The sequence below is a fragment of the Xenopus laevis genome, chromosome 6S, assembly GCF_017654675.1.
Source record: "Xenopus laevis strain J_2021 chromosome 6S, Xenopus_laevis_v10.1, whole genome shotgun sequence".
Taxonomy (NCBI): domain Eukaryota; kingdom Metazoa; phylum Chordata; class Amphibia; order Anura; family Pipidae; genus Xenopus; species Xenopus laevis.
In genome coordinates, this window is record NC_054382.1 from 45,834,008 (window position 1) to 45,859,565 (window position 25,558).

General features: G+C 39.0%; 1 protein-coding gene across 2 annotated transcripts; it reads right to left on the bottom strand.

Moving 5' to 3' along the window:
• Positions 1 to 9,019: 9,019 nt before the first annotated feature.
• Positions 9,020 to 21,173, bottom strand: uba5.S (ubiquitin like modifier activating enzyme 5 S homeolog). 2 transcript variants are annotated; one of them, NM_001096259.1, is given in 12 exon segments: positions 9,020 to 9,266; positions 9,568 to 9,674; positions 11,298 to 11,376; positions 12,183 to 12,318; positions 13,657 to 13,784; positions 14,582 to 14,686; positions 14,904 to 14,988; positions 16,721 to 16,807; positions 17,754 to 17,863; positions 18,675 to 18,764; positions 19,582 to 19,627; positions 20,957 to 21,173. In NM_001096259.1, coding segments are annotated over 12 exon segments (1,194 nt in total). In that variant the 5' UTR covers positions 21,100 to 21,173; the 3' UTR covers positions 9,020 to 9,188.
• Positions 21,174 to 25,558: the final 4,385 nt, after the last annotated feature.

The following is a 25,558-nucleotide window of genomic DNA, read 5'->3' on the forward strand; positions in this document are numbered from 1 at the left end:
TTTAAAATACGGCGCAAAACAATGTTTGGGCACACTGGGCTGATTTTTGGCCTGTGGATAAGTGAGAATCAGCCCTTATACTTGAATCGGCGCTCAGTTGCATCTGCGGGTATAAACACACACAGAGCAGATTTCAGTGCTGAAATACGAGTATGCAACTTGACACAAATTTGAGTGCCTTCACCCGGGCTGACACAACTGGCACCCCATGTAAATAGATAGAGTAAAAGGCAGTGGGGTAGAGACTCCTCAAACACATTATGCAGTGGGAGTACCTCAGTAATGTTAATACTCACAGTGACTGTAATAAATCATGGGGCCCCATAAGCTCACCTAGCGCTACTCAAACTCTGCCTGAGCTGTCACAACTCTGTCCTCTGGACACCTCTTCAAAGTAACCCATGAAATCAAACCTGCCCATACTGCACTGATAGCAGCCCTGTTCATACTGACCTAAAACTTATTTCAGCAAAGTCACATTGATGCCCAGAATATAACAGTAAACATTTACCAGCATATACATACTTTGCCTGCAGAATACAAATAGTTGAGCACCATGTATATAACAGAGCTATACATTATTGGATCGGCATATAATGGAACATTACCCCAAACATATAGGTATATTAAACCTTATATACTGTATCCCTCCTGCACAGTTTGTTGCCTTTTATTTGTGTTTAATTTCTCATCCATTCTCGTCTTAAGGTGAGAGATCCGCTCGTTTGGCGATGTCGTCAAACGAGCGTCTCTCTCCCCGATATGCCCACCTTGAGGTGGGCAATATCAGGCTGATCCGATCGTGGGCCCTAGGGCCCAACGATCGGATCCTAACGAATAGCAATTGGTGGTCAGATTGCGGAACCGCATCAACGAATAGATGCGGCCGCAATCCGACGGGATTTTTGTCCCATCCGATCGAGATCTGGCCGACTTTCGGCCAGATCTCGATCGGTGAAGCCCGTCGGGGGCCAATAAGCTGCAGATACGGCCTGTCGGCAGCTTTTATCGGCCCGTGTATGGACACCTTTACACTGATGGAGGTAACATCATACATATATGATGTATGATAAAAAATTATAACTTTACTGACGGTTTATACAATAGTATTTAATCAAGTCTGAGGACGGTACAGTATAGACAGATAGATGATTGATAGATAGGTGGCATTTGTAATGATCATGATCTAGACTGGAAATGTTCATTTATTAAAAGCATTCAAAGCCTTAAGCAACCCTACAATGAATAATTTTTGTTCGCTTTATGCCAGTGCAGAATTCTTTATATGGTTGACCTAAACAGTCAAATATGAGTGGCAGCATCATGCTGTTTGCTTACAAAAAAAAATGTGAATCTTTCACCGAGACAATGATTCCAATCACAAGACCAGTACAGGACCGGAACTAGGAATCGGCAGAAGAGAGAACTGCCTAGGCCGCAACGATAGGGGGGGTCACTGGGCAGTTTCCTGTTAAAGGGTCTCCTGCCTACCCATAGTTTGTGTTGGTTCCTCCCTGCTGTAGTTAGGGTGAGATTTAGAAAGAATGCCTATTTGCTCTCCTATTTGTATAGTGTGCTGGTCAGTTAGGAGGAGATTTATGGAGAAGAATTATTTGTTATTCTAGAGCAGTGATCCCCAACCAGTAGCTCGTGAGCAACATGTTGCTCTCCAACCCCTTGAATGTTGCTCTCAGTGGCCTCAAAGCAGGAGCTTATTTTTGAATTCCTGGCTTGCAGGCAAGTTTTGGTTGTATAAAAACCAGATGTACTGCCAAACAGAACCTCAATGTAGGTTGACAATCCACATAGGGGCTAACAAATGGCCAATCACAGCACTTATTTGGCACCCCAAGAACATTTTTCATGCATGTGTTGCTCCCCAACTCCTTTTACTTCTGAATGCTGCTCACGGGTTAAAAAGGTTGGGGATCCCTGTTCTAGAGATTATGACTATAGCTTAATGTCTGCCAAATGAGATCTTTAAAGGAGAACAAACCCCTAAAAATGTATGTGGCTACAAATGCCATATTTTATATAATGAACTTATTGTACCAGCCTAAAGTTTCAGCTTCTTAATAGCAGCAATGATATAGAGATTCAATCTTATCATATGGTCACCATCTTGGAAAATGTCTGCAACACTCACATGCTCAGTGGGCTTTGAGCAGCTGTTGAGAAGCAAAGTTTAGGGGTCGTCGCAAATTATCTAGCAGAAAATGAGTTCGGCCTGTAACATAAGCTGAAGCTACAGGGCTGATTATTAAATTCTGATGCTGATTTTACTGGTTTCTGTGCTGCCATGTAGTAATTATCTCTATTAATTACATGTATAATTACTGTATATTTTAAGTCGGTCCCTAAGCTCGGTCAGTGAAAGCAGCACAGAACTTGTGCAGCGAATCAGCAGAAAAGAAGATGGGGAGCTACTGGGGCATCATTGGAGGCACAGATCTTCCCTGCTAAAGGGCTGTGGTTGCCTTGGGCTGGTATTGTCTGTAAGGTTATGAAAGTCTGAACACATTTCTGGGAATTTTAGTGCAATGTTTTATGTATTTGACAGTTTTGCTAATGAAGCTTAAAAGCAAGGTCACACAGGCATTTTTATGTTGTGTTTTTACAAATGAGTGGTTGAGCAAAAATACGTGTGAAATTAAGCATACATAGTAACATAGTAAGTTAGATTGAAAAAAGACACACGTCCATCAAGTTCAACCTTCTTCTTCTTTCAAATCTTTTTATTGGTTGCGAAAACAGCATATACTTTTCTCATAACAAAACTTTTTTATGCATTCGTAGATATAGAAAATGTGTATCCTCCTACGCAGAGGGGATTATAGGCATAACATACAAATGTCCTGAGAGTGAAGGAAGAGCAACGGCTCCGGACACTCCACATAGCGACACATCAGGAAACAGCATGTAGTATAAGTAAAGAGTATATGTTGAATAGAAAAACAAAATAAAAAGAGAACTAAACAATATACCGAAGCAACCGTGTCCGTATTCATTAAATTGTCAACAGTTAGCTCTTAGTTCAGGTTTGAAACTGCCTTAAGTTCCATCATATAGGTTTCAATTTAGAATGAATCACTTGCTAAGCCAGGTACAGAGTGGTACAGAGAAAGTGGAAGATGAAAAAACCTGCACTAGCCAAAGTTTAGTGTATACTGGCATAGTGCATCCAGGGAGTCCAGATCTTAGTAAAGGTGGAGTAGGTATCAGTAGATATACTCAATAATCTTTCATTTACCATTATCCAATTAATTTTTAAGCGAAACATAACCATAGGAATAGAAGTTTTTTTCCATGAGGCAGCAATAGTCTGTTTCGCTGCTACAAAAACAAACTGTATCAATTTGCGATGATATTTGTCCGAAAGTGGAATATTGGTATTGAGTAAGACCATCTTAGGATCTTTTCGTAGCCTAACTCCCATTATTGAATCTATTAGTGTGAATATCCTGGACCAAAATCTGAACGCCTGTCTGCACTGCCACCAAACATGTAACATAGTGCCGTCCATTCCACAATTTCGGAAACAGAGGGGACTGACAGCGGGGTAATATTTATGTAATTTGGTAGTAACCAAGTACCATCTAGAGATCACCTTGTATAGAGTTTCCTGCGCCAATGTATTTATGGAGGATTTGGCTGTATTCACCCACGTTTGTTGCCAGGAAGCATCGTCTATTATATTACCCAGATCCCGTTCCCACTGAGTAGTATATTGTGGAGGGGAAGTAATTGCTGAATTTAAAATGTCCTTATATAACATAGATATTATACCCCCATTACAAGGGAACTTAACACACATTTGTTCCCAAGCGGAAGAGGATAGGATATCAGCACATCCTTTAGTCACTTCAGTCAGAAAATGTTGGATCTGAATGTAGCGAAAGCTTTCCGCTCGTGGAGGATTATACTGGTCGACTATAGTGGACCATTTCCTGAGGCCTTGCAAGCCAAAAAACTGAGTGACATACAACATGTTGTGAGAGTACCACCAATGAAAATCAGTACCTTGTAGACCTGGTCGAAAAACAGGGTTGCCAAGAACAGGCATAGCCGGACAATGAGGCGATTTTAATGGAGTTCTTAATATTACCTGGTCCCATACAGTCAGCGCCATTTTTAAAATTGGGGTGGAAGCGATGGGCCGCTTACATTTGGAAATCCAAGGTAACACTGCAGGAGTAATCGGCTTGAGTTGCGCTACTTCTATTTGAGCCCATAACGGGAGGGTAGGTCTATAAAAATGAATTAACGGCGCAATTTGCGCCGCTTGGTAATAGAAAAAAATGTTAGGGACACTCAGGCCACCCCTATTCCTGGGTAAAAAAGAGGTATTTCGGGCCAAACGTGATTTTTTTCCGGCCCAAATAAAATTCGCAAATTTTTGTTGTATTTTGTATAATTGTGATTTTGCAATTTCAATAGGCAGAACGCGGAAAAAATATAGTAGTTTAGGTAAAAGAACCATCTTAATTGCATTTATCCTTCCGAACCATGAGATATGTAATTTAGACCAGGCCACAAGAGACTTAGTAATATCTATCCAAAGTGGAGGATAATTAGCTTGATATAAACCTTCGAGAGTTGAAGTAATTTGCACCCCTAAGTAACTTAACTGTTTGACTTTCCACTGCAGATCAAAGTTAAGCTTAAGTAATTTTTCTTGGGATGGAGAAATATTCAAAGGAAGGGCTTCAGACTTAGTCGAATTAATCACCAGTCCAGATACCCACCCAAAGTGATGGAGGATATTAAACAAATGCAGGAGAGATGTCAGCGGTTTCGTTAGGGTCAACAATAAGTCATCAGCAAAAAGCATTTGTTTGTGAGTGTGGTGGGCTACTGTCGTACCAGTAATCTTTGAGTCCTGCCTAATCAATATTGCTAGAGGTTCAATTGCCAGAATAAATAAAAGTGGGGAGAGGGGACATCCCTGTCTCGTCCCTCTGTGGAGGGTAATCTTATCAGAGGCAAAAGGACCCCATTTAAGAAAGGCTTGTGGAGTGTTATATAGTGCCTGAATTGATGAAAGAAACTTATCCCCAAAGTTCCATTTGCGCAAAATATAATATAAATATTCCCAGGAGACGGAATCAAAGGCCTTTTGAATATCCAGAGCTAATAGTACTGCTGGAGTGTGGGAGGAGTTAAGGGTGTATAGCAATTGTAATAAACGTCGAATGTTATCCCCACCATCTCTATTAGGGACAAATCCCACTTGATCAGGATGGACTAAGGTAGCTAAGAAGGAGTTCAGGCGAGTAGCTAGTATTTTCCCAAAAATTTTTACATCGTTGTTTAATATGGAAATGGGACGATAGTTACCACAATCTAATGGATCTTTATTAGGTTTGGGGATCAAAGCAATCTGTGCCAATATTGAATCAGAGTGCAGTTTACCTCCGTGCATTAATTTATTAAATAAATTAGTAAGATGCGGAGCCAATATTGGGGCAAATTTTTTATAATACATAATTGAAAAGCCATCAGGTCCCAGAGTTTTAGAATTAGGGAGTAATTTAATTGCCAGTAAAGTTTCTTCCACAGTAATATTATTGTCCATTAAGAGGCGCTGGTCAGGAGTCAAGGTGGGCAAGTTTACAGCCGAAAACAAATTATCTGCATGTGGCACAGTAAAAGTGGAGGGATCCTGATAGATTTTGGAGTAGACAAGTTCAACCTTTTAACCTGCCTATCTGCTAGTTGATCCAAAGGAAGGCAACAAAAAAAAAAAACCCCTCTTAAATTTGTCTCAGAGAGAATTTGTCCCTAAAGTCAGTACTTTGTAGAGCCACCTTTTGCGGCAATTACAGCTTCAAGTCGCTTTGGATAAGTCTCTATGAGCTTGCCACTGGGATTTTTGCCCATTCCTCAAGGCAAAACTGCTCCAGCTCCTTGACGTTGGATGGTTTTCGCTTGTGAACAGCAATTTTCAAGTCTGACCACAGAGTCTCAATTGGATTGAGGTCTGAACTTTGACTAGTCCATTCCAAAACATTTAAATGTTTCCACTTAAACCACTCGAGTGTTGCTTTGGCAGTATGCTTCGGGTCATTGTCCTGCTGGAAGGTGAACCTCCGTCCCAGTCTCAAATCACAGGCAGAGCGACACAGGTTTTGCTCAAGAATATCCCTATATTTAGCACCATCCATCTTTCCCTCGGCTCGGACCAGTTTCCCAGTTCCTGCTGCTGAAAAACATCCCCACAGCATGATGCTGCCACCCCCATGTTTCACTGTGACGATGGTGTTCTTGGGGTGATGGGATGTGTTGGGTTGGTGCCAGACATAGCATTTTCCTTGGTGGCCAAAAAGTTAAATTTTAGTCTCATCTGTCCAGAGCACCTTACTCCATACATTTGGGGAGTTGCCCACATGCCTTTTGGCAAACTTAAAATGTGCCTTCTTATTTTTAACTTGAAGTAATGGCTTTTTTTCTGCCCACTCTTCCATAAAGCCCAGCTCTATGGAGTGTATGGCTTATTGTGGTCCTATGGACAGATACTCCAGTCTCTGCTGTGGAACTCTGCAACTCCTTCAGGGTAACCTTTGGTCTCTGTGCTGCCTCTTTGTTTAATGCCCTCCTTACCCGGTGTGTGAGTTTTGGTTGGCGGCCCTCTCTTGGCAGGTTTGTTGTGGTACCATTGCTGTGGTACCATGTCAGAAAAGGTGTGTCTATACCGACAGATCATATGATACTTAGATTGCACACAGGAGGACTTCATTTCACGAATTATGTAACCCTAAAAAGTTTTTTAAATATATTAATAGTAAAAAGATGCAGGTTGAGAGTGTTGCTCCATTAAGTAACAGTACCAGTATGGTTGTAACAGATACAAAAAAGGCAAATGTGCTAAATCAGTTCTTTTCTTCAGTGTATACAATAGAGGAGTCTGAGTTCCCAGGCTCACTTTATAGCTGCACTAATGGCTCGGCTCAATCTAGTCAGTGGCGGACTCAGGATATGATTCATAAAGCTTTAATAAAAATGAATGTAAACAAAGCTCCAGGGCCTGATGGCATACACCCCCGGGTTCTAAGAGAGCTTAATTCAGTTTTAGACCAGCCCCTATTTCTGATTTTCTCAGATTCACTTTCATCTGGAAGGGTGCCTATGGATTGGAGAAAAGCTGATGTTATTCCAATATTTAAAAAGGGATTACGATCTCAGCCTGGCAATTATAGGCCAGTAAATTTGACATCTGTGGTGGGCAAATTATTTGAAGGCTTGTTAAGGGATTACATTAAAAATTTTGTCCTAGTCAATGGCATTATGAGCAGCAATCAGCATGGCTTTATGAAGGATAGGTCATGTCAGACTAATTTGATTGCTTTTTATGATGAAGTAAGTAAGATGCTGGACAGTGGGGGGGGGCAGTAGATGTGATCTATTTGGATTTTGCCAAAGCGGTTGATACTGTGCCCCACAAACGACTGCTTTCTAAACTAAGGTCTGTTGAACTTAATGAAGTCGTTTGCACATGGATAGGAAACTGGCTACAGGATCGGGCACAGAGGGTGGTTGTTAATGGTACATTCTCTACTTGGAGTAAGGTTCTTAGTGGGGTCCCTCAGGGCTCGGTATTGGGTCCACTTTTATTTAACTTGTTCATTAATTACTTAGGGGAGGGTGTTGTAAGTAATGTATCATTGTTTGCAGATGACACAAAATTATCCAGCCCAATTAATTCCATCCAGGATGTGGCATCCTTGCAACACGATCTTGACAAACTGGCAATCTGGGCAGCTAAGTGGCAAATGAGATTCAATGTTGATAAATGTAAAGTCATGCACCTGGGATGTAAGAATATCCAAGCCACTTATACCCTAAATGGGACTGCACTAGGCAAATCCATTATGGAAAAGGACCTTGGAGTCCTTGTAGATGATAAACTTGGCTGTAGCAAGCAATGCCAGTCAGCAGCATCAAGGGCAAATAAGGTCTTGAGCTGTATTAAATGGGGCATAGAGTCACGGGAGGAGGGGGTCATTCTTCCACTGTATAGAGCACTTGTAAGGCCCCATCTAGAATATGTCGTACAGTTTTGGTCTCCATCACTCAAACAGGACATTATTGTATTCGAAAGAGTACAGAGAAGGGCAACTAAGCTGGTAAAGGTATGGAAAATCTTAGCTATTAGGAAAGACTGGCCAAATTGGGGATGTTCACACTGGAGAAGAGGCGCTTAAGGCATGATAACTATGTATAACTATATAAGGGATTCATATAATAATCTCTCTAATGCTTTATTTACCAGTAGGTCTTTCCAGCTCACACAAGGTCACCCATTCCGATTAGAAGAAGGAGGTTTCGCCTAAATACTCAGAAAGGGGTTTTTACAGTGAGAGCTGTGAAGATGTGGAATTCTCTCCCTGAATCAGTTGTACAGGCTGATACATTAGATAGCTTTAAGAAGGGGTTGGATTGCTTTTTAGCAAATGAAGGAATACAGGGTTATGGGAGATAGCTCATAGTACAAGTTCATCCAGGGACTAGTCAGATTTAGGAAGGAATTTTTTCCCCATCTGAGGCAAATTGGAGAGACTTCAGATGGGTTTTTTGCCTTCCTCTGGATCAACTGGCAGTTAGGCAGATAAAAAAAAAAGACTAAAAGGTTGAACTTGATGGACGTGTGTCTTTTTTCAACCTTACTTACTAAAATTTAATATGTTACTTTTGACGGTAATTGGTTACACCAGGATCTTTTAGGGGCTTCATGGAAAAGGGGGTGAATACATATATGCACATGCCAATTTTCAGTTTTTTACTTTTTAATTCTTTATATATATATATATATATATATATATATATATATATATATATATAATTTTCTCATTTCACTTCACCAACTTAGACTATTTTGTGCAGATCCATCACATAAAATAAACAATAAGATTAAGAAACATATAAACTACAGGTTAGAATGAAATAGGTAAAAAGCCAAGGGGATGAACACTTTTGCAAGGTAGTGTATATACAAATTTTATGAAATAATATAACCAGAAGATATTGTGGATGCTTGGTTTATTAATAATATATTATTACTGAAAAATACAGAGCCTGATGATGATGATGCAACACTAACTATCATGTTTTAATAAGAGCAGTGTGTTATTTTTCATGTAGCACTAGCATTTCTGCTGTGAAGCCATGGCAATGGTGTGTGTTTTTTGTGTCTACAGGTTCTTCATTTGGGCCATTAGTTCATCAAGGCTTTGCTCGGAGTCTTCAACTGTAAAGCCACTTGTAGGTTTCTGCAAGCAGATTTATGACAAGATTAATCATTGTTAGTAGGTTTACTAAAGCTCTGTGGCAAAGGCTCATTTCTGTCTGTAAATAAATGTCATGCACAATTCCAATTCTGTCCATTCTTCAAGAAATCATAAACAGTTATACTCTCTCCTTTTAACACTGACCTGTGGGTTTACCCAAAGAAGGATAACTGTATAGATAGATTACAAGTTTTATGTATGAGGCTAACAGGGGCTTTAAACTGCATAACACTGTATACACTGTGTCCCATAATACTGTATACAGAAATGCTTATTAACATACCGTTATTGGGATTGTATATGCAACCTTTATTCCCTCTGGAAGGTCAGGAACTGGCCCAGATGCAGCCTTTAATTCTTCTTCTGAGACCTCTGAAACAAGCTCGATACCTGGGAATGGGGTGGGGAAAAAACCCCATTATGTAATCACTTTAACAGATCTGCTGTTCATTTTACACAAAACTGCAACTTACTGACTGCAGTTATAAACGAGATTTATTTTAACATTTGTATTTAGCTGCATTGTGATAAGAATCTGAATTATTAACTAATCATCACTGTATGCCAAGTTTTATATTCTATGTTTACTGTATACTGCAAGGCAGCCCCTATGCTTGGGTAATAGACAGCAGCATAGGGCAAATGTTGTCAGCAGAAAATACAGGTATGGGATCGGTTATACAGAAGTTCTGAATTTCAAGAAGATCATCTCTTATAAACTTAATTTTCATAATATAATTCAAAATTTTAAAACATATTTCCTTTTTCTGTAATAAAAAAACCTTACCCTGTACTTGATCCCAACTAAGCTATAATTCATATTTACTGGAGGCAAAACAACCCTATTGGGTTTATTTAAATTTTCATAGATTTTTTAGTAGCCTTAAAGGACACCTGTTGCCAAAAAATATTATCCCCAACTAATAGAGCCTGCATTCCACTTGGGGGTAACTAGTTTTTTTCTTAAAAATTGCCCCCTGCCAGCGCTAGGACACTCGCACCAGGAGGGAGTTGTCGGTGTGAGCGGCCATATCGATGTGTTCACATGTGCATAACGCGCTTCTGATGTCATGTGCATGTGTAAGCATGTTGCGGCATTCATTCATCATGTGCATGCGTGCCCCAAAAATTTTTGCCAACAGGTGCCCCTTTAAGAATCATGGACCCTTTATCCAGAAACCTCCATGTCCTGAGCATTCTGGATAACAGGTCCCATACCTGTACTGTTTTTCAGAAAGAAACAAAAAGCATCATGATCACTTATAACAGACCTGCTACTCTTCTATGTAATGACTGCTCTCATAAATGGGATTCTTACTATTTGCATACTTAAACATTTGTACCATGCTAAATATATATATATATATATATATATATATATATATATATATATATATATATATATATATATATATATATATATATATATATATATATATATATATATATATATATACTAATTTGGTATATAAATGTCAGTAGATGGACTTAAAGGGGATGTAAAGACAAAAAATAAAATCATTTTTTTCCAATTCCCTACCTATAAAGAAACCTATTTTAAAAAATCTGTAGCCTTTTTTTTTTTTTATAAAAAAACGGATTGTTTGCTGATCGGATTCCCCTTCCCTTACTCGCTCGGACTGCTGCAGACACAATTGTCGGTTGCAGGAAAACGAACAGCGCTTCCAGAGTTTTGCATAGCTGGGAAGGAAGCTGCAGGGGTTATTTTGATCTGAGGTTAGCAGAGGTTGGCAGAAGTTAGCCAGGTTAAACAAATAAAACATTGCTGAACAATGCTTCCCTGCCATTCGAAAGTGAAATAATTTCCCTACAGAGTAACTGGCGATCATCTAGAGAACCGTGTCTGCAGCAGTTAGAGCGAGTAAGGGAAGAGGAATCTGAACAGCAAACAATAATGTTTTTATAAAATCACTATAGATTTTTTAATGAAAGTTACTGTAGTCCATGACAGTCTGTTAAATTCTCTAACACTGCCATGTCAAATTTCCTTACCCCAGTCATTATCCTCATGCACAACTTCTTCTTCTTCTACCACCACAGTTTCTTGCTTAGGTTTTGCTGCTTCTTTTAACTAGGGAATAATAGTTTAATATAGTATTAGTTTAAGGTAAAATATTTTACAAGAAGAAGCTGCTCTTCCAAAAACACCTGAGATCGATAATTATTATTCTAAATAATGATTTCTACACTGAGAGGTTCCAGTTAGTAAGTACAGTAGGTACCAAAAAAAAAAAACACTTTGTGTGAAGGTGCATCTATTCAAAGGGAGTGCAATCAGTTCATTTTTAATTTTATTTCATTGTAAGGGATCTTTTATCTGGAATATTAACAAAGATAAAGGTCAGCTTCCATAAAGTCCATTGTAGAAAATAATTCTTTTTTTACAAGAATGTCCTTTTTCTCTGTAATAATAACTTGTACTAGACAGTAACTAAACTGCATAAATGGTGGCAAAATAATCCTGTTGGGTTTATCTAATGTTTTTAGCAGACTTTGTGATCCAAATTATGGAAAGACCCTCTATCCAGAAAAACCAGATCCCTAGCATTCTGGATAAATACCTGTAATTAATTTATATCATTTTGCAGAGATCTGTTTTCATCTTGGCATGAGTCTATTTCTGTTGATCAGTGTAAAAAAACAACAAAATGTAATCAGTTGTGATTCTCTGTTCTACTGCAATAAAATATAAAAATATGAAAACATCCAAGGAGGGTAAACATTTTTTAGAGGCAATGTAACATTCTTTCTGGCTGTTGAGAATCACTGACACAAGGAGATAAACATACAGAGAACTCAAAAGGTAAATATCCTTATTGCAAGATTGTTGATGTGGCTTAGCTGAATAAATATATTTTGTATAGGTAACTGTTTCACCTTGAATTCTTCCTGCTGTTTCCTACAGTACTTGTCGTCACACTGCGGGTTGGGTTTCATTGCCATAGTTGGAAAAAAATCCTGCATTGCATTGTATCCCAGGTAAAAACTAACAGTGCCAAAATTCAAGAGATATCTGAAATAAATCATCAAATGAGTCAATGGCTGTCCTAATGAGGACTGACTTGAAGGGGCATTATAGTTGCCAGTATCACTTTAAAGGTGGAACTTTCACAAAAATGAAAGTTTAATATAAGTTTCAGCACACTGAAATAGGAAGTTTTCTAAATACAATCAGTTAAAAATTCTGTACCGTTTCTGAAATAATCAAGTTTATCTTCACTGTCCCTCTCACAGCATCTGTTTCTCTTCATTCTGTCTTCATACAGGAGTTGGGTGTTAGATATTCATTGACAGTTAGATCCAATATATCCTATTGGGGGCTCTAGAAGATGTATTAAAGCTCGCTATTAAAATCATCAGAAATCCTGTCTCTCTACATGCAGAATTTGTGCAAAAGGCAGTTTTGTGTTAGATTTTGTTTGTACTGGAATCAGTTTTCTTCATCTGCTAGGATGCAGAGCCAACAACCTGTCTCTCAATGTAGACAAAACAAAGGAGATGGTTGTTGACTTTAGGAAGACTAGGAGTGACCACCTGCCACTGTACATCGACGGCTCTAATGTGGAGATCCTCAAAAGTACCAAATTCCTTGGTGTCCACCTGGCGGAGAACCTCACCTGGTCCCACAACACCAGCTTCTTAGCCAAGAAAGCCCAACAGCGCCTCTACTTCCTGCGCAAGCTGAGGAAATTCCTGCACTGTCATGGAGCACAAGACCCTACAGAGGATACTGAAGACAGCAGAGAAGATCATAGGTGTCTCTCTTCCATCCATCACGGACATTTACACCACTCGCTGCATCCGTAAAGCCACCAGCATTGTGGCTGATCCAGCACACCCCTCACACTCACTGTTCACACTCCTGCCATCTGGAAAAAGGTATAAAGCATTAAGGAGTGTGCACTGTCTTTTCCTGTCCCTGCACTATGCTGTCCTGTCTTGCAGGAGTTGCATATTTTTGCACTTGCACTTTTTGTCTGTTGTCGGGTACATCTATGTTGTGTGTAGCACCATGGTCCTAGAGGAACGTTGTTTTGTTTCACTGTGTACTGTACAAAAGTATATGGATGAAATGACAATAAACTCAATCTTGACTCTTGAAAGGAAGCCCCTATAAGATATATTGGATCTAACTGTCAATGAATATCTGACAACCAGCTGCTGCATGAAGACAGAATGAAGAGAAACTGAGACAGGGACAGTGAAGATAAACTTGATTATTTCAGAAACAATGCAGAATATTTAATTGATGGTATTTAGAAAGTTTCTTATTTCAGTATGATGAAGCTTATATTAAATTTCCATTTTTGTGATAGTTCCCCTTTAACACAGAACAGTGTTAGTCACTTACTTAAGAACATTCTGTACCAGTATCCCAGCTACAACTCCCATGGTAGTAGGTAAACTGGCTGCACAGACTCCCTCCCGTTTTAGAGTTTTTTCATCAATGTTTGCTGCAACTACTAGAGGAGGGGCACACTGCAATGAGAAAAGAAAAAGACAACCAAGAAAGCTATTAAAGTCAAGATCCTTGTAATTAGAAGCAACTACAGCAACCTGCTAATTATCCTACTTCAAAACTAAATGTACAGATCCATATGGTCCCATACAGTTTACCCCTGAAAGGAAGTGGTGGAAGAGAGTCAAAGGTGCTGTGGAGATCTGAGCAAATACTTACTTTAGCAGTCAGGCAATTCAAATTTATAAACAATTTTTTTTTTCTAATGGAAGAGCTTTTAAACGGGGCATATCATCAAAAATTTAAATTTAGTTCCCAATCAAATATAAAACTTTGTCTGAGCTGGCTGGCTGCCTGAATTCTAGGGAGCAGAAAAGCATTATCCATCTGATTGTTACAAATCTAGAAGCCCGCAGATGGAATACATGAAAAAAAAAACTGTTGTGCAAAGAGTGCAAAATTAAAGTATATTGGCAAAGTCTTTGGGGAAAATAAATTTCAATGTTTGAGGATGTCACTTTTAACATTGTGGCAAATAAATCTAAGTGTTATCTGATTTCTTTTTTTTTTTTGGGGTGCATGGTAATTTTGTATCCCTTTTATATTTACTTAAAGATATACTAAAAAACTATTAATTATTTTAAGGCCTAATAAATATACAGCTGACTTGTCCCATAGGGAAACACATTTTACAATTATAATGCACTAGTTTTCTTTCAATACATTTTTAATACATTTTGTTTATTATGCAAAGAGAAAATGCCCTTTAATTACCCTAAAAATAAATAAAAACAACCCTGTAACTTAAACAACCTACTGCAAAACAGGCAGTTTCCCCAGGTTTAATGAGCTGAATGTGCCCTGATACAGCATTTTCACTGACTCCAGACTCCATCCAGACTTGGCCAAGTTCATTACAGGCCTTTAAAAGACAAAAAAATACATAAAATACAAAAAATACATATTCAAAGATCCTTTAATAGAAATAATTGTTTTTTATGTTGTATACACATAAAGAGTTTAAAAATAATTCAGGTTACTAATAAGGGATAAAATATTATCAATTTGGAGGGTAACATTAAATGTTTCCTAAATTAATTTTAGATGACATTTTACAATAAATAGTAGGAAATTCTCACAGTGTTAATTGCCATTCGGGCTTCAAAATTGTCCACACAGCTTAGCACCAGGTCAACGGGCGAACCTTCTTTGAGACCACCTTTGCTATAGAAAAAATACATTAATAGTTTTTAATTTGTGCACGAGAGCAACTGATGTCTTATCAATGCTAATATGTAAATTTACTTATGAAAATAAATTCATAAATGGTGCTGAAACACATGTGCCTAATGTGAAAAGCTTTTTAAGATAACCTAAGGTACATAACATATCTATAAAAAATAAATATTGCTACAATCCTTTTGGGAGATGTCTTCTCCCAATAATCCACCTCATGTTGTCTTTGCCAGCAAACAGGTTAAGACTGATATTTGACTTCAGGAATACACACGTTTTGTAGTTCTGCTCTGACCATCAGCCTTTGTGCTCAGAAATCCAGTCAGCTAGCGAATTACTGTATTTGGGATTTCTGTATAGCTTAATTTATGGGTTCATATTTTTTTAATACAAGCCCCCACTGAAGCTGAACCTCTGGTGATTGCCCATCCTTTGGTAAATGCTCAACACATAGTATTTGATCTTCATGCTAAATCTTGCCATATACAAGAAAAGCAAACAGGCATTCTTTCCAAATCTTAATTAACGAGTTTTGGGGCATATGCTATCTTTATAGTAAGAACTGTGCACAGGTCCACTTCAGAATACTGAATATAAATTAGAAACATGCACAGCTTCTTATTTAAAACCTTAGTGCATTTTAACCAAAGCAAAAATTCATATTAATACATTCAACACACCACAGTGCAGTGTCTTTCCCCCCCCGGTCTGCTTACCTTGTGTCCCTCCTGGCGCGTTTCGCGTTATTGGGTGCTTCATCAGAGGTCAATCAGAAGCGCCCAATAGTGCGAAGGCCGAGGGCTGGGTATAGTAGATATCGCAGTACAGCTTATAACACATTAAACATTGTCCTGCCCAGAGGCTGTGTCAAATTCTTCTATCCATGGACCCCAGATGCTCTCAAATATGTCTGGGCATCCTCTACCCAGGTATGTTAACTTGTATAGGGGAAGAGCTTAATTTACTAGCGATTTCCATCGTTTTAAGGAGGGGGCTCTAGGCTGCTTATGCCAAATTATTTAAATTAGCCTAAAAGCCCAAACTGTGCATACAGTCTATAATTGCATATGTGGTGATCTATCTGGATACCTTGCTAATCAAGTGTCCATGCAATGTACAGAAAAGCAGAGGGCACCCACAAAAAATATGCATACTTCTTATTCCATGTTTATTGAGATTAAATCTCTGTGAACATGTAATAAGCAGCACACATGCTTTCGGTGTGGAGTATAAAAATATGAATTTCTGATGATATTCCTGTACCTGCTACACACATCTGTGGTTTGCCGAACCTACAGAAGGCTAAACAAGGCCACCAACTCCCGTATAACGTCTTTAAAAATATTCAGCTAAGAACTAACATACAAAAAAAAAAATCACAGTTAAAATTTTAGTGTAAGATAAAATATTGTCCTCATAAGTACATCTCAGTTCAAGAAATAGGTCCCTGCTGATGTCCAAGATCGGTTCCCTGCAAAGCACAAGGATGGGGCACCATATTTTCAGCTAGAGAGATGTCACTAGAAAGTTACTGGCTAATGGATTCAGAAAGGAGAGAGATCCCTGGGGATATTTGTGCTCCTGGACCTAAAGTAGCTATTACTGCCATTGAAAATGACAAATGGAATCTCCCTAACAATTATTGGAATCTCTTTTTCTAACAAAACATTTTTACCTTAGTGTATAAAAGAGCTACAACATATTTTTTTTTTATCATTACCTTATTCTATCCATGAAATGTTGAAAGTTATCTAGAGTAGTTATATTGTAGTTGTGCACTTCAAACTGGACATCTGGGTTGATATTTCTATTGGAGATAGTGAGAGAGAGTAAGAAAAATAAACAATAATAACAATGCTAAAATATTGGAAGCACTTAAGCAGTTAAGGAGGAACTAATTCTAACAAGGGCACTCGCACACATGGAGATTAGTTGTCTGAGATACATCTCCTCTACTGCGGGATACCAATTTCATAGAACTGCTTTCCTACAGGCAATATTGGAAAACATCGGTGGGAAAACATGTGTTGCTTTGTTTTTCCTCTTGACTTTCTTTTCCCTTTTGTTAGAACGTTCTCATTTCAAAACTGCCAACAGAATACAACAACAGGGCTTATACTGAGTAAAACAAGATGAGTCAGTCTTTATTTAAAATTTGCTTTATTGTAAAATGATTGTAGGGCAAAGAAATCTCTGTACAATATTCCATTATAATTGTTTACAATGGGTAAAATATATTTAGAGAAGAAATATGAATTTGGATTTTTATTATTATTATTTGGATAAAATGGAGTCTATGGGAGACGGCCATTCCGTAATTCAGAGCTTTCTGGATAATGGGTTTCCGGATAATGGATCCCATACCTGTACTACATATAAACAAGCAGATATCTACTGAAATAGTTGCACACAGGCAGTAGGAATGCACCAGTAGGAATGCACCAAATTCCAGATTTGGTTTGGGATTCAGCCAAGATTTGGCCTTTTTCAGCGGGATTCCGACAAATCCGAGTGCCTGGCCAAACCGAATCTTAAAAACTACCTGACTTTAAAAAAAAGAAAAAATTTAGCAGCATGGTAGTGCACGGCTTCTCTTTTCCTATTCCTTGCCATAATTTGAATATGAAAATTAGAATTTGGATCAGGTTCAATACTTAGCCGAATCCCAAAAGAGTGGATTCGGTGCATCCCTACAGAATAGTCATTCTATGTACACACAAACATTAAAATAAATACGTGAATCTGTCAGTTACCGGAGTGTGTGCTCTGCAGCCTCTACTTTGCTCAGACCAGCTTGGTGAGGTTGGAAGAAAAGTCTGTTCATGTTTGCCAGCTCCACTTTGTCATAATCAAACAGAAGCAGCTACAAAGCAAGCAGCCTTCAATATAATACTGTAATATAACAAATACAATACACAAACCTTTCATAAGCAAAATCATATGCTAATCTTAGCTTTTAAAAATACAGAGAGCCTTTACAGGTTTTATGTTGTAAAGTGGTTTTGAGAGATTAAACGCTTAAAATTGAGTCTACTTTGCACCCGTAATATACTTATGCATACCATAATGAAGTTTAATATAAATAAATGGATTTTACCAGATATTTACCAGATCAAAACCAACAATTCAACTTAGCTTGGTTTTGTGCTCTATGAAGGCAATCTTCCACCAGGCAAATTAATTCAAAGTGAAGAGTTTATTGTGTCCACAGCCTTACCCGTTTAGTGATAAACACTTAATCATAGAGCCTATGATTAAGTGTTTATCACGAAACGCGCAAGGCTGTGGACACAATAAACACTTCACTTTGAATGTATTTGCCTGGTGGAAGATTGCCTTCATTGAGTGCCTGCTCCAAAGTTTTTTTGGGTTTGTCCACTCCCTGTGCTGAGGGCTCAGGGTAATGCACCTGGGCATCTTCCCTTGTGTGGTGAGTTATCAATTTCTACTTGCAGAGACTAAACTACAGATTTATTATTGGTTTTGTGCTCTGACCAACATGCCAGATTGCACTGGGAGATCCCTTCCAGTAAAAAAAGAAAACCTAAAAACATAGTGTTTCGTCAAGACATTTTTCTTTAGAAATCTATAAAAGAAACTATTTTAACCAACCTGCTATATTGTGGCCTATAACTTCTAACATAAAAATAGCCATTGAGAAAAATCCATATTACCTTACCAATGCCACATCTCGTCAGCATTTCAGCAGTTACACTGCCAACACCACCAACACCCACAACAGCCACTGTAAATGTGCGAATTTTCTGTATCAGAAAAATAAATAAATTAAAAACACTGAAAATAAAGACGAAGAGGTAAAAGAGGGATCACCCAAGAGGGTAACAGCTTCATGCTTAGAGGTACTTTACCCAAGGCTAAATAAGCTTCTGTTGGCAACCCAGCAAACTTGACTTTCCACCTTTACTCACAAATGTACATGCTTAAGAATATGTAACGATAATGGGGGTCACTTATTCAGACATACTGGTCATTTATAAACACTGGGCAAATTAGCATCTAGGCAGTAACCCATAGCAACCAGTGATTGGCTTTTTTGAGCCAGCTGCAGGGTGAGGTCTGAAAGCAATCATCTGATTGGTTGCCATGGGATACTGCCCAGATGCAAATTTGCCCAGTGTTTATAAATGACCAGTATGTCTGAATACTGCTGGCAGATAAACTATACTACACTATGGGGAGATCCTGGCTGACGTCATAATGCTGGATTTTTGTTAACCGTCAACCCGTGCTGGAGATTTAGTGTGAGCAATACTATACAGTTCCAAAACTGGAAAATACTGTGCCCACAGCAAATCTTCAGCACCTGCCCTCCCTCTTTTGGGGATAAGACTGGTATAGTATGTATATTTAAAATGCATGCCAGTCCACTCCTCTATATGCATGGGGCCCCCTTGTAGACATTAGGTCTGCTTCTCACCTGATTCTGTTAAGTGCCTGTTACAACTCTCTATTTATTCCTATCACTTATTAGCTATGCTGCAAATATACAGCAAGACTGTCTGGCACAATATATTCACAATAAAATCAAACATATAAACATAGCAAATGTAGATTACTTACTTCATAATTTTCAACTATTCCCATTCTTTTCAAAGCCATCAAACGACTGAAAAGAAAAATCAGATACATTTTCAATATTAGAGCTAATATAGTATTGTCTTTTTTCTGTCCGGGTTGTTCCTATTCTAAACAGTCTAACAACAAATTTCAGTGTACCGAAAATGCAAATAGTGGTCAAACACCCTATTTTTATTTTTTATAGGCATGGGTCCCCAACCTTTTTTTACCTGTGAGGCCACATTTAACTGTAAAACTATTTGGGTAGCAACGCATTCAGGAAAAATGTTTCTGGTGATTCCAAATAAGGGCTGTGATTGGCTGTTTGGTAGCCTAGAGGAGGCTCTTGGCAGAACATCCGGTTTTTATGCAACTAAAACTTTACGTCAAGCCAAAAATTAAAAACGAAGCACCTGCTTTGAGGTCACTGGGTGCAACATCCAAGAAGTTGGTGGGTAATATGTTGCTTACGAGCCACTGTTGGGGATCACAGTTTTTTAGTCATTTCTAAATTGTATCCAAGACACTATCTATCTATCTATCTATCTATCTATCTATCTATCTTACTACTCATATTCCAATCACGTATTCAAATCAATGCATGGTTGCTAGGGTAATTGCTAGAGCTGCTGAATAAAAAGCTAAAAGTCAAAAAACACATAATAAAAAATGAAAACCAATTGCAAATTGACTCAGAATATCACTCTCTATATTGTACAAAAATACAATTAAGGTGAGCAACCCCTTTAAATGAAGAAGTGATTTAACACAGTGGGAAACATGACCCTGTCACAACTTTTTTTAAACCTGTTGCTGGCATCATTATCAAACCCAGCATGTATCTAATATATTTATTACATTTATATATTTTAAATGCCATGATTTAGCTACATTGTACTCTGGTGGTATCTAAATAAATAAACAGCCTCCTAAATAAACATAGGATTATGCCACTGTCTGCAAACTTCTAGCACCAAACCCTACTGGATAAATTTCTTTTTTTTTTTTTTCTACAATTTTTATCAACATTGTTGATTAGGGATTTTTGTAATAAGATTTTTTTGTTTACCTGTGAAAGATGTGCAACTAAAGGTACAGCATGGCTAAAAATATCTGAAACACCCTAATCAAGAAGTAACAGGAATCCTGATATCCTGAATCCTGATAGGAAAACAGCTGTCAGGGCCATGGAGAGAGATGGCCTTCCACAATGCTTTATGTTTCTATGTGTTGTGGAATATCCCACACTAGCTCTCCTAACCTCTGTTACTGTGCAGGGCCCAGTGTCCCCCGCATGGAGAAAGACTTGTTTTTGTTTGTAAATGTTCATGGGTTCGACCCCAGCCTGTGGAGCTGTCACTCGCGTGGATGCAATTACCTGTATGGATTGGAGTCCACCACCTCCGCACTCATCTTCTCGATCTTAGTCCTGTGGCCCTCATGTTGTCCGTTCCGCACCCTGTCTAGTTCCTCCTCCAGCTCACGGACACGGCTCCGCAGCTCTTCTATTAGCCCCTCCATTTATTATTAGCCTTTGGGCAGGACAGTAACTAAGCCCCTTCTGCCCGCACCGGCCCGAACTTCCTAGGCTTGAGTGGCAGCTAGTGCGTGGGATATGGGAGTGGGACTAGGCTTTTACTTTCTTCTGCTCAGTGGGTAATACTGACACCGGCAGCCTCTTCCCTTCACCAACCTAGAGACACGTCTGTACTAGGCAAGAAGAGGGAGGGACTCAGAACTACCGTATCTGCCCACAGTTACCCACGAACATGACGCATCCCCAGCTACTTCCTGTCGCACCAGCAAGACCAAGGTAGCGGCTAGTTACTATCCTAGGAAAGGACCTGACGTCACGGTCATGTGATCCTACCATGTGACCGCTCCACTGCAGCTTACCTATTCGTGAGCGGCAAATTCAAACATGGGAAAGTGGTAATGGGTTCTGGTGGCGGCTGCGGACTCTTGCCAGGACCTGCAACTAAATTCCCAGGGTTGCCAACTTGTATTGTAGGTTTAGTACAGGTTGCAACCTCTACCTGAGGTTTTGGGGCAGTTTATTGTGTCGCTGGATGTTTGTAGGGATTGAAGGGATCACTGCCTCTGAATTTCTGTGGGGAGAGGGGGGATCACAGTGAATTAATGTCAGCTAGACTGTATTCAGTATTTAAACACCCAAATACAGCTACAATATTGTTGGAGCTGGGGTTTTTTTACCATTACTCATGCACAATTAGGGTGCAACAATGACAAGATAAAGATGAAAGACAAGACATACTGACACAGCTATAATAATATATTCATTAACCATAAACAGCTTTGCTTATATTCATTAACCATAAACAGCTTTGCTTTTCTGCCATGCACTGAAAGTCTCCCTTAATGGAGAATAATGTAATGGACAACTTGGGAACAATAAATTGTATAGAAACTGTTGTAGAAAATAACAAGAAAGTCTGGAGAGTCTTTGCAAGTGTGTAGTTTTATTATCGCACTACATGTTTTTCGGACCCATCTGGTCCTTCCTCTGGTGCATGTTATAAACAGTGTAAGAAAAAAACAGCTTTTAAGCACTCCATTACCCATAAGCCCCACGTGTATCTACAGCTCCATCTTGTGGCCAGTAGATAGCAATGCAACAGCATATTTTTAACATTTGAATACTATGTTTCCATCTATTCATTTGTAACACCAATAGCACTTCCAGTAGTTTAACGATACAGTTACAATTATGTTTGAAAAAGCGTTTAAATAGCAATAAATTATATCCTCACCATAGTTATTTAGTTATATTGTCCATTGTGTCAGTGCCCTCTTGTTCGAGACAACTGCAAAAAATACATATACAGATTTTCAGTTAGAAATTTAAAGATTTAAAGAAAAGCCATTTGTCTCTACAGCATTTTCAACAATTTCACAAAAAACATTTAAGACTCCAAGCTTCATTAATCCCGAAAGGTTCAATACAGTTTAGTCTTTCCATCCATCTGGCCTCACATTGTAGCAGTATTTTCTTTCTATACCCTCCTCTTAGAGGGCGATCAATTTGTTCAAGTACCATCCACCTAAGGCTTGCCGCATTATGTTTTGCTTCAAAAAAATGTTTCCCAACAGGTGTTTGAGTTTTCTTTTCTGTTGGATTATATGAACTGATGGACCTTTTGTGCTCACCTATCCGTATTTTTATATTTCGTGAGGTTTGTCCCACGTAAACCATACCGCAGGGGCATTTTAATGCATATACAACCCAATCAGTGTTACAAGTGGAATATTGTTTTATAGAAATTTTGTTACCATTATGTGGGTGGGTGATATAGTCCCCTTTTATTATGGAGTTGCAGCAACTGCAATTAAGGCAAGGGAAAGTACCATTTTTTGGGGTGCTCAGGAACCTTGTGTTCTGTTTTTTTACACAAATGTCTTACACTGTTTATAACATGCACCAGAGGAAGGACCAGATGGGTCAGAAACATGTAGTGCGATAATAAAACTACACACTTGCAAAGACTCCCCAGACTTTCTTGTTATTTTATGTTACTGAGGTGGAGATGGCTACTCCATTGGTCTGTGGAAGAGTCTGAATTACTAAACCAATTGGCGGATCACTGAGGAATAATTTCCAGTTTTTATAGAAACTGTTGCCTTGGTGTTTCATGAGCTGACAGAAAATGTGGAGCGCCCAGTCAAGTAATAGAACATGGGATAACGGTCATGAGAGGGACTTCTATTTAAGGAGAGGATCATTGCCCCTAAACCTTTTTAAAGGACCAGTAACACCAAGTTAGCTTAACACTTAATTCCCCCAAACTTCTATATAAGTCAGGCTTACTCTACCCTTTGGTTTTCTTTTTAAATCTTGAGCTTCAATCTGACTTCCAAAGTGCTTCATAACAGAATCTGAAAAGGTGACGGCCGCTTGAATTCCTCTGTGTGCTGAACCAGAAGTTCTTTTTTTTTTAAGCATCTGCAGTTCAAATGTCTGTTTCTTTTCCTTCAGACAGCTTTGGGGGTAATATTGTGAGCATATATATTAAAGGAACAGTTCAGTGTAAAATTAAAACACTGGGTAAATAGATAGACTATGCAAAATAAAAAAATGTTTTCAATATAGTTAGCCAAAAATGTAATGTAAAAAGGCTGGAGAGATTGGATGTTGAACAGAATAGAACAGAACCCAACCTCCTGCTTTTCAGCTCTCCAACTCTGAGTTAAGGTGGCCAAACACGGCCAGATTAAAGCTGCTGAAATGGGTCCTTTAGACTGATTCGGCAGTTTATCTGCCCGTGTGTGGGGACTCCCAACGGGTCCCCCCAATCGATATCAGGCCAAAAACTGGGCAGATATAGATCGAGCAAGTTCGATTTTTTTTCTTTGATCCAGGTTCTCATCGGCTAGTTGATGCGGTCCTGTGACCCGTCGGCGCCCATTCACAGCATTGTAATTTGCTTGTTCGGCCCCAGGGCCAAATGTTCGGATTAACCTGATATTGCCCAGCTATTAGTGGGCATATCGGGTTAAGATTCGCTCGTTTGGCGACCTTTAATAGTGTATGACCACCTTTAGTCAGAGACTCTCTCTGGACATGAGTAACTAAGTGCTTCAGAGAGTGCTTCAGAACAGACCCCTGCAGCTTTCACTGTGAGCAGGAACATAAGTTAAGGGCACAGCCTGCCGCTAGACATGTAAAGTCAAATGTGGTAATAACTAAGCTGGTATGCAAGAATATGATAGAAAAAATGTTATTTCAGATACTGGAGCATACAACTACCAGCATCCTCCCTGAAAATGGTTTTCTGATGGCAGCCCTGACCCCCAATCAAATAACACATGTGGGTGTCAAAGTGCCTAAAATCTCCCCATATGCCATCTCTAATGGAAGTGAGACCATAAAAACTTATAGTTCTAAAGCAATTGGTTTACTTGTTGCATTAGACAATTTTTTCTGCCTCTGCGTAAAACGATCATTTGCCAACTGTCATTTTCCAACGGTCGCACTCATCCTAGCAACAGTCAGTGGCCTCAGCACTAGAGTGGGTGGCAGTTCAGAGAGGTTTTAGTAGAAAGACAAGTAGCACAAATCAGAAGAATAAATGTCTGCCCTTAGGTTTCCTGGCATTATGGGTGCAGGGGCACTGATCAGAACACAGCTGGTTATGGGAAGCAGGCAAATTAGGTACATGCAGGGGGGAAGGGAAACCAATAGGAATATGGAGATGACCCCTGTATTAATATAACCAAGGATTCATAGAGCATGATGGGATCTGTAGTGCTGTTACATGCCCACCCTGATCATGACATTATAAGCAATACAAATGCTACCTACCTCTTATGGTCAACCCTTATAGTGCATCATGGGAGATGATGAAGGCCCTTTCCACATGCCAGTGATAAAAGCCTACATCCTGATTGCACAACATTTTTGTTAGCTAAATAGCACACACTACAGCAGTCAGGCTCCCTCACTTCCAATTACAGCCTAATAGTGAGTTAGTGCATTATGGGATCTGTAGTTTATGGATTGGCATACTATTTTTAATCACAGTGTAGAAGGATAAAGAGCTGACTGCCATTTAGGGCATTTGGGGCTCTAGAAGTGTCAGGGTCCACAGCCCCCCATTATGCTCCTGCTCACAATCTCTTATTATTTCTCCCCAAAAAGTTAAATTTTCCGAATGATTTGCGAGAGAACGATTTGAGAGAGAAAGCGATTATGAGATAGACAGGAAAAGAAGAAGAGAGAGAAGCAAAGAGAAGACAAAGAAGAAAGAAGACCTTGCTTGACCCCCTGCCAGAGATTAATAATATCTTCTCATTTGGGATCCTCTGGACAAAGGTACTGGTCCTGTATTTCCCCCTCTATAATATGCGCTTGCAACAGTATGCTTTTCTATTCCAGGGCACCCCTAACATGGGACCCCCTTGGAAAATTTCCAGGGTGGGGCAAATTATGTATTATGTAATTTAAGGCAGGTGGGCAGCCAAT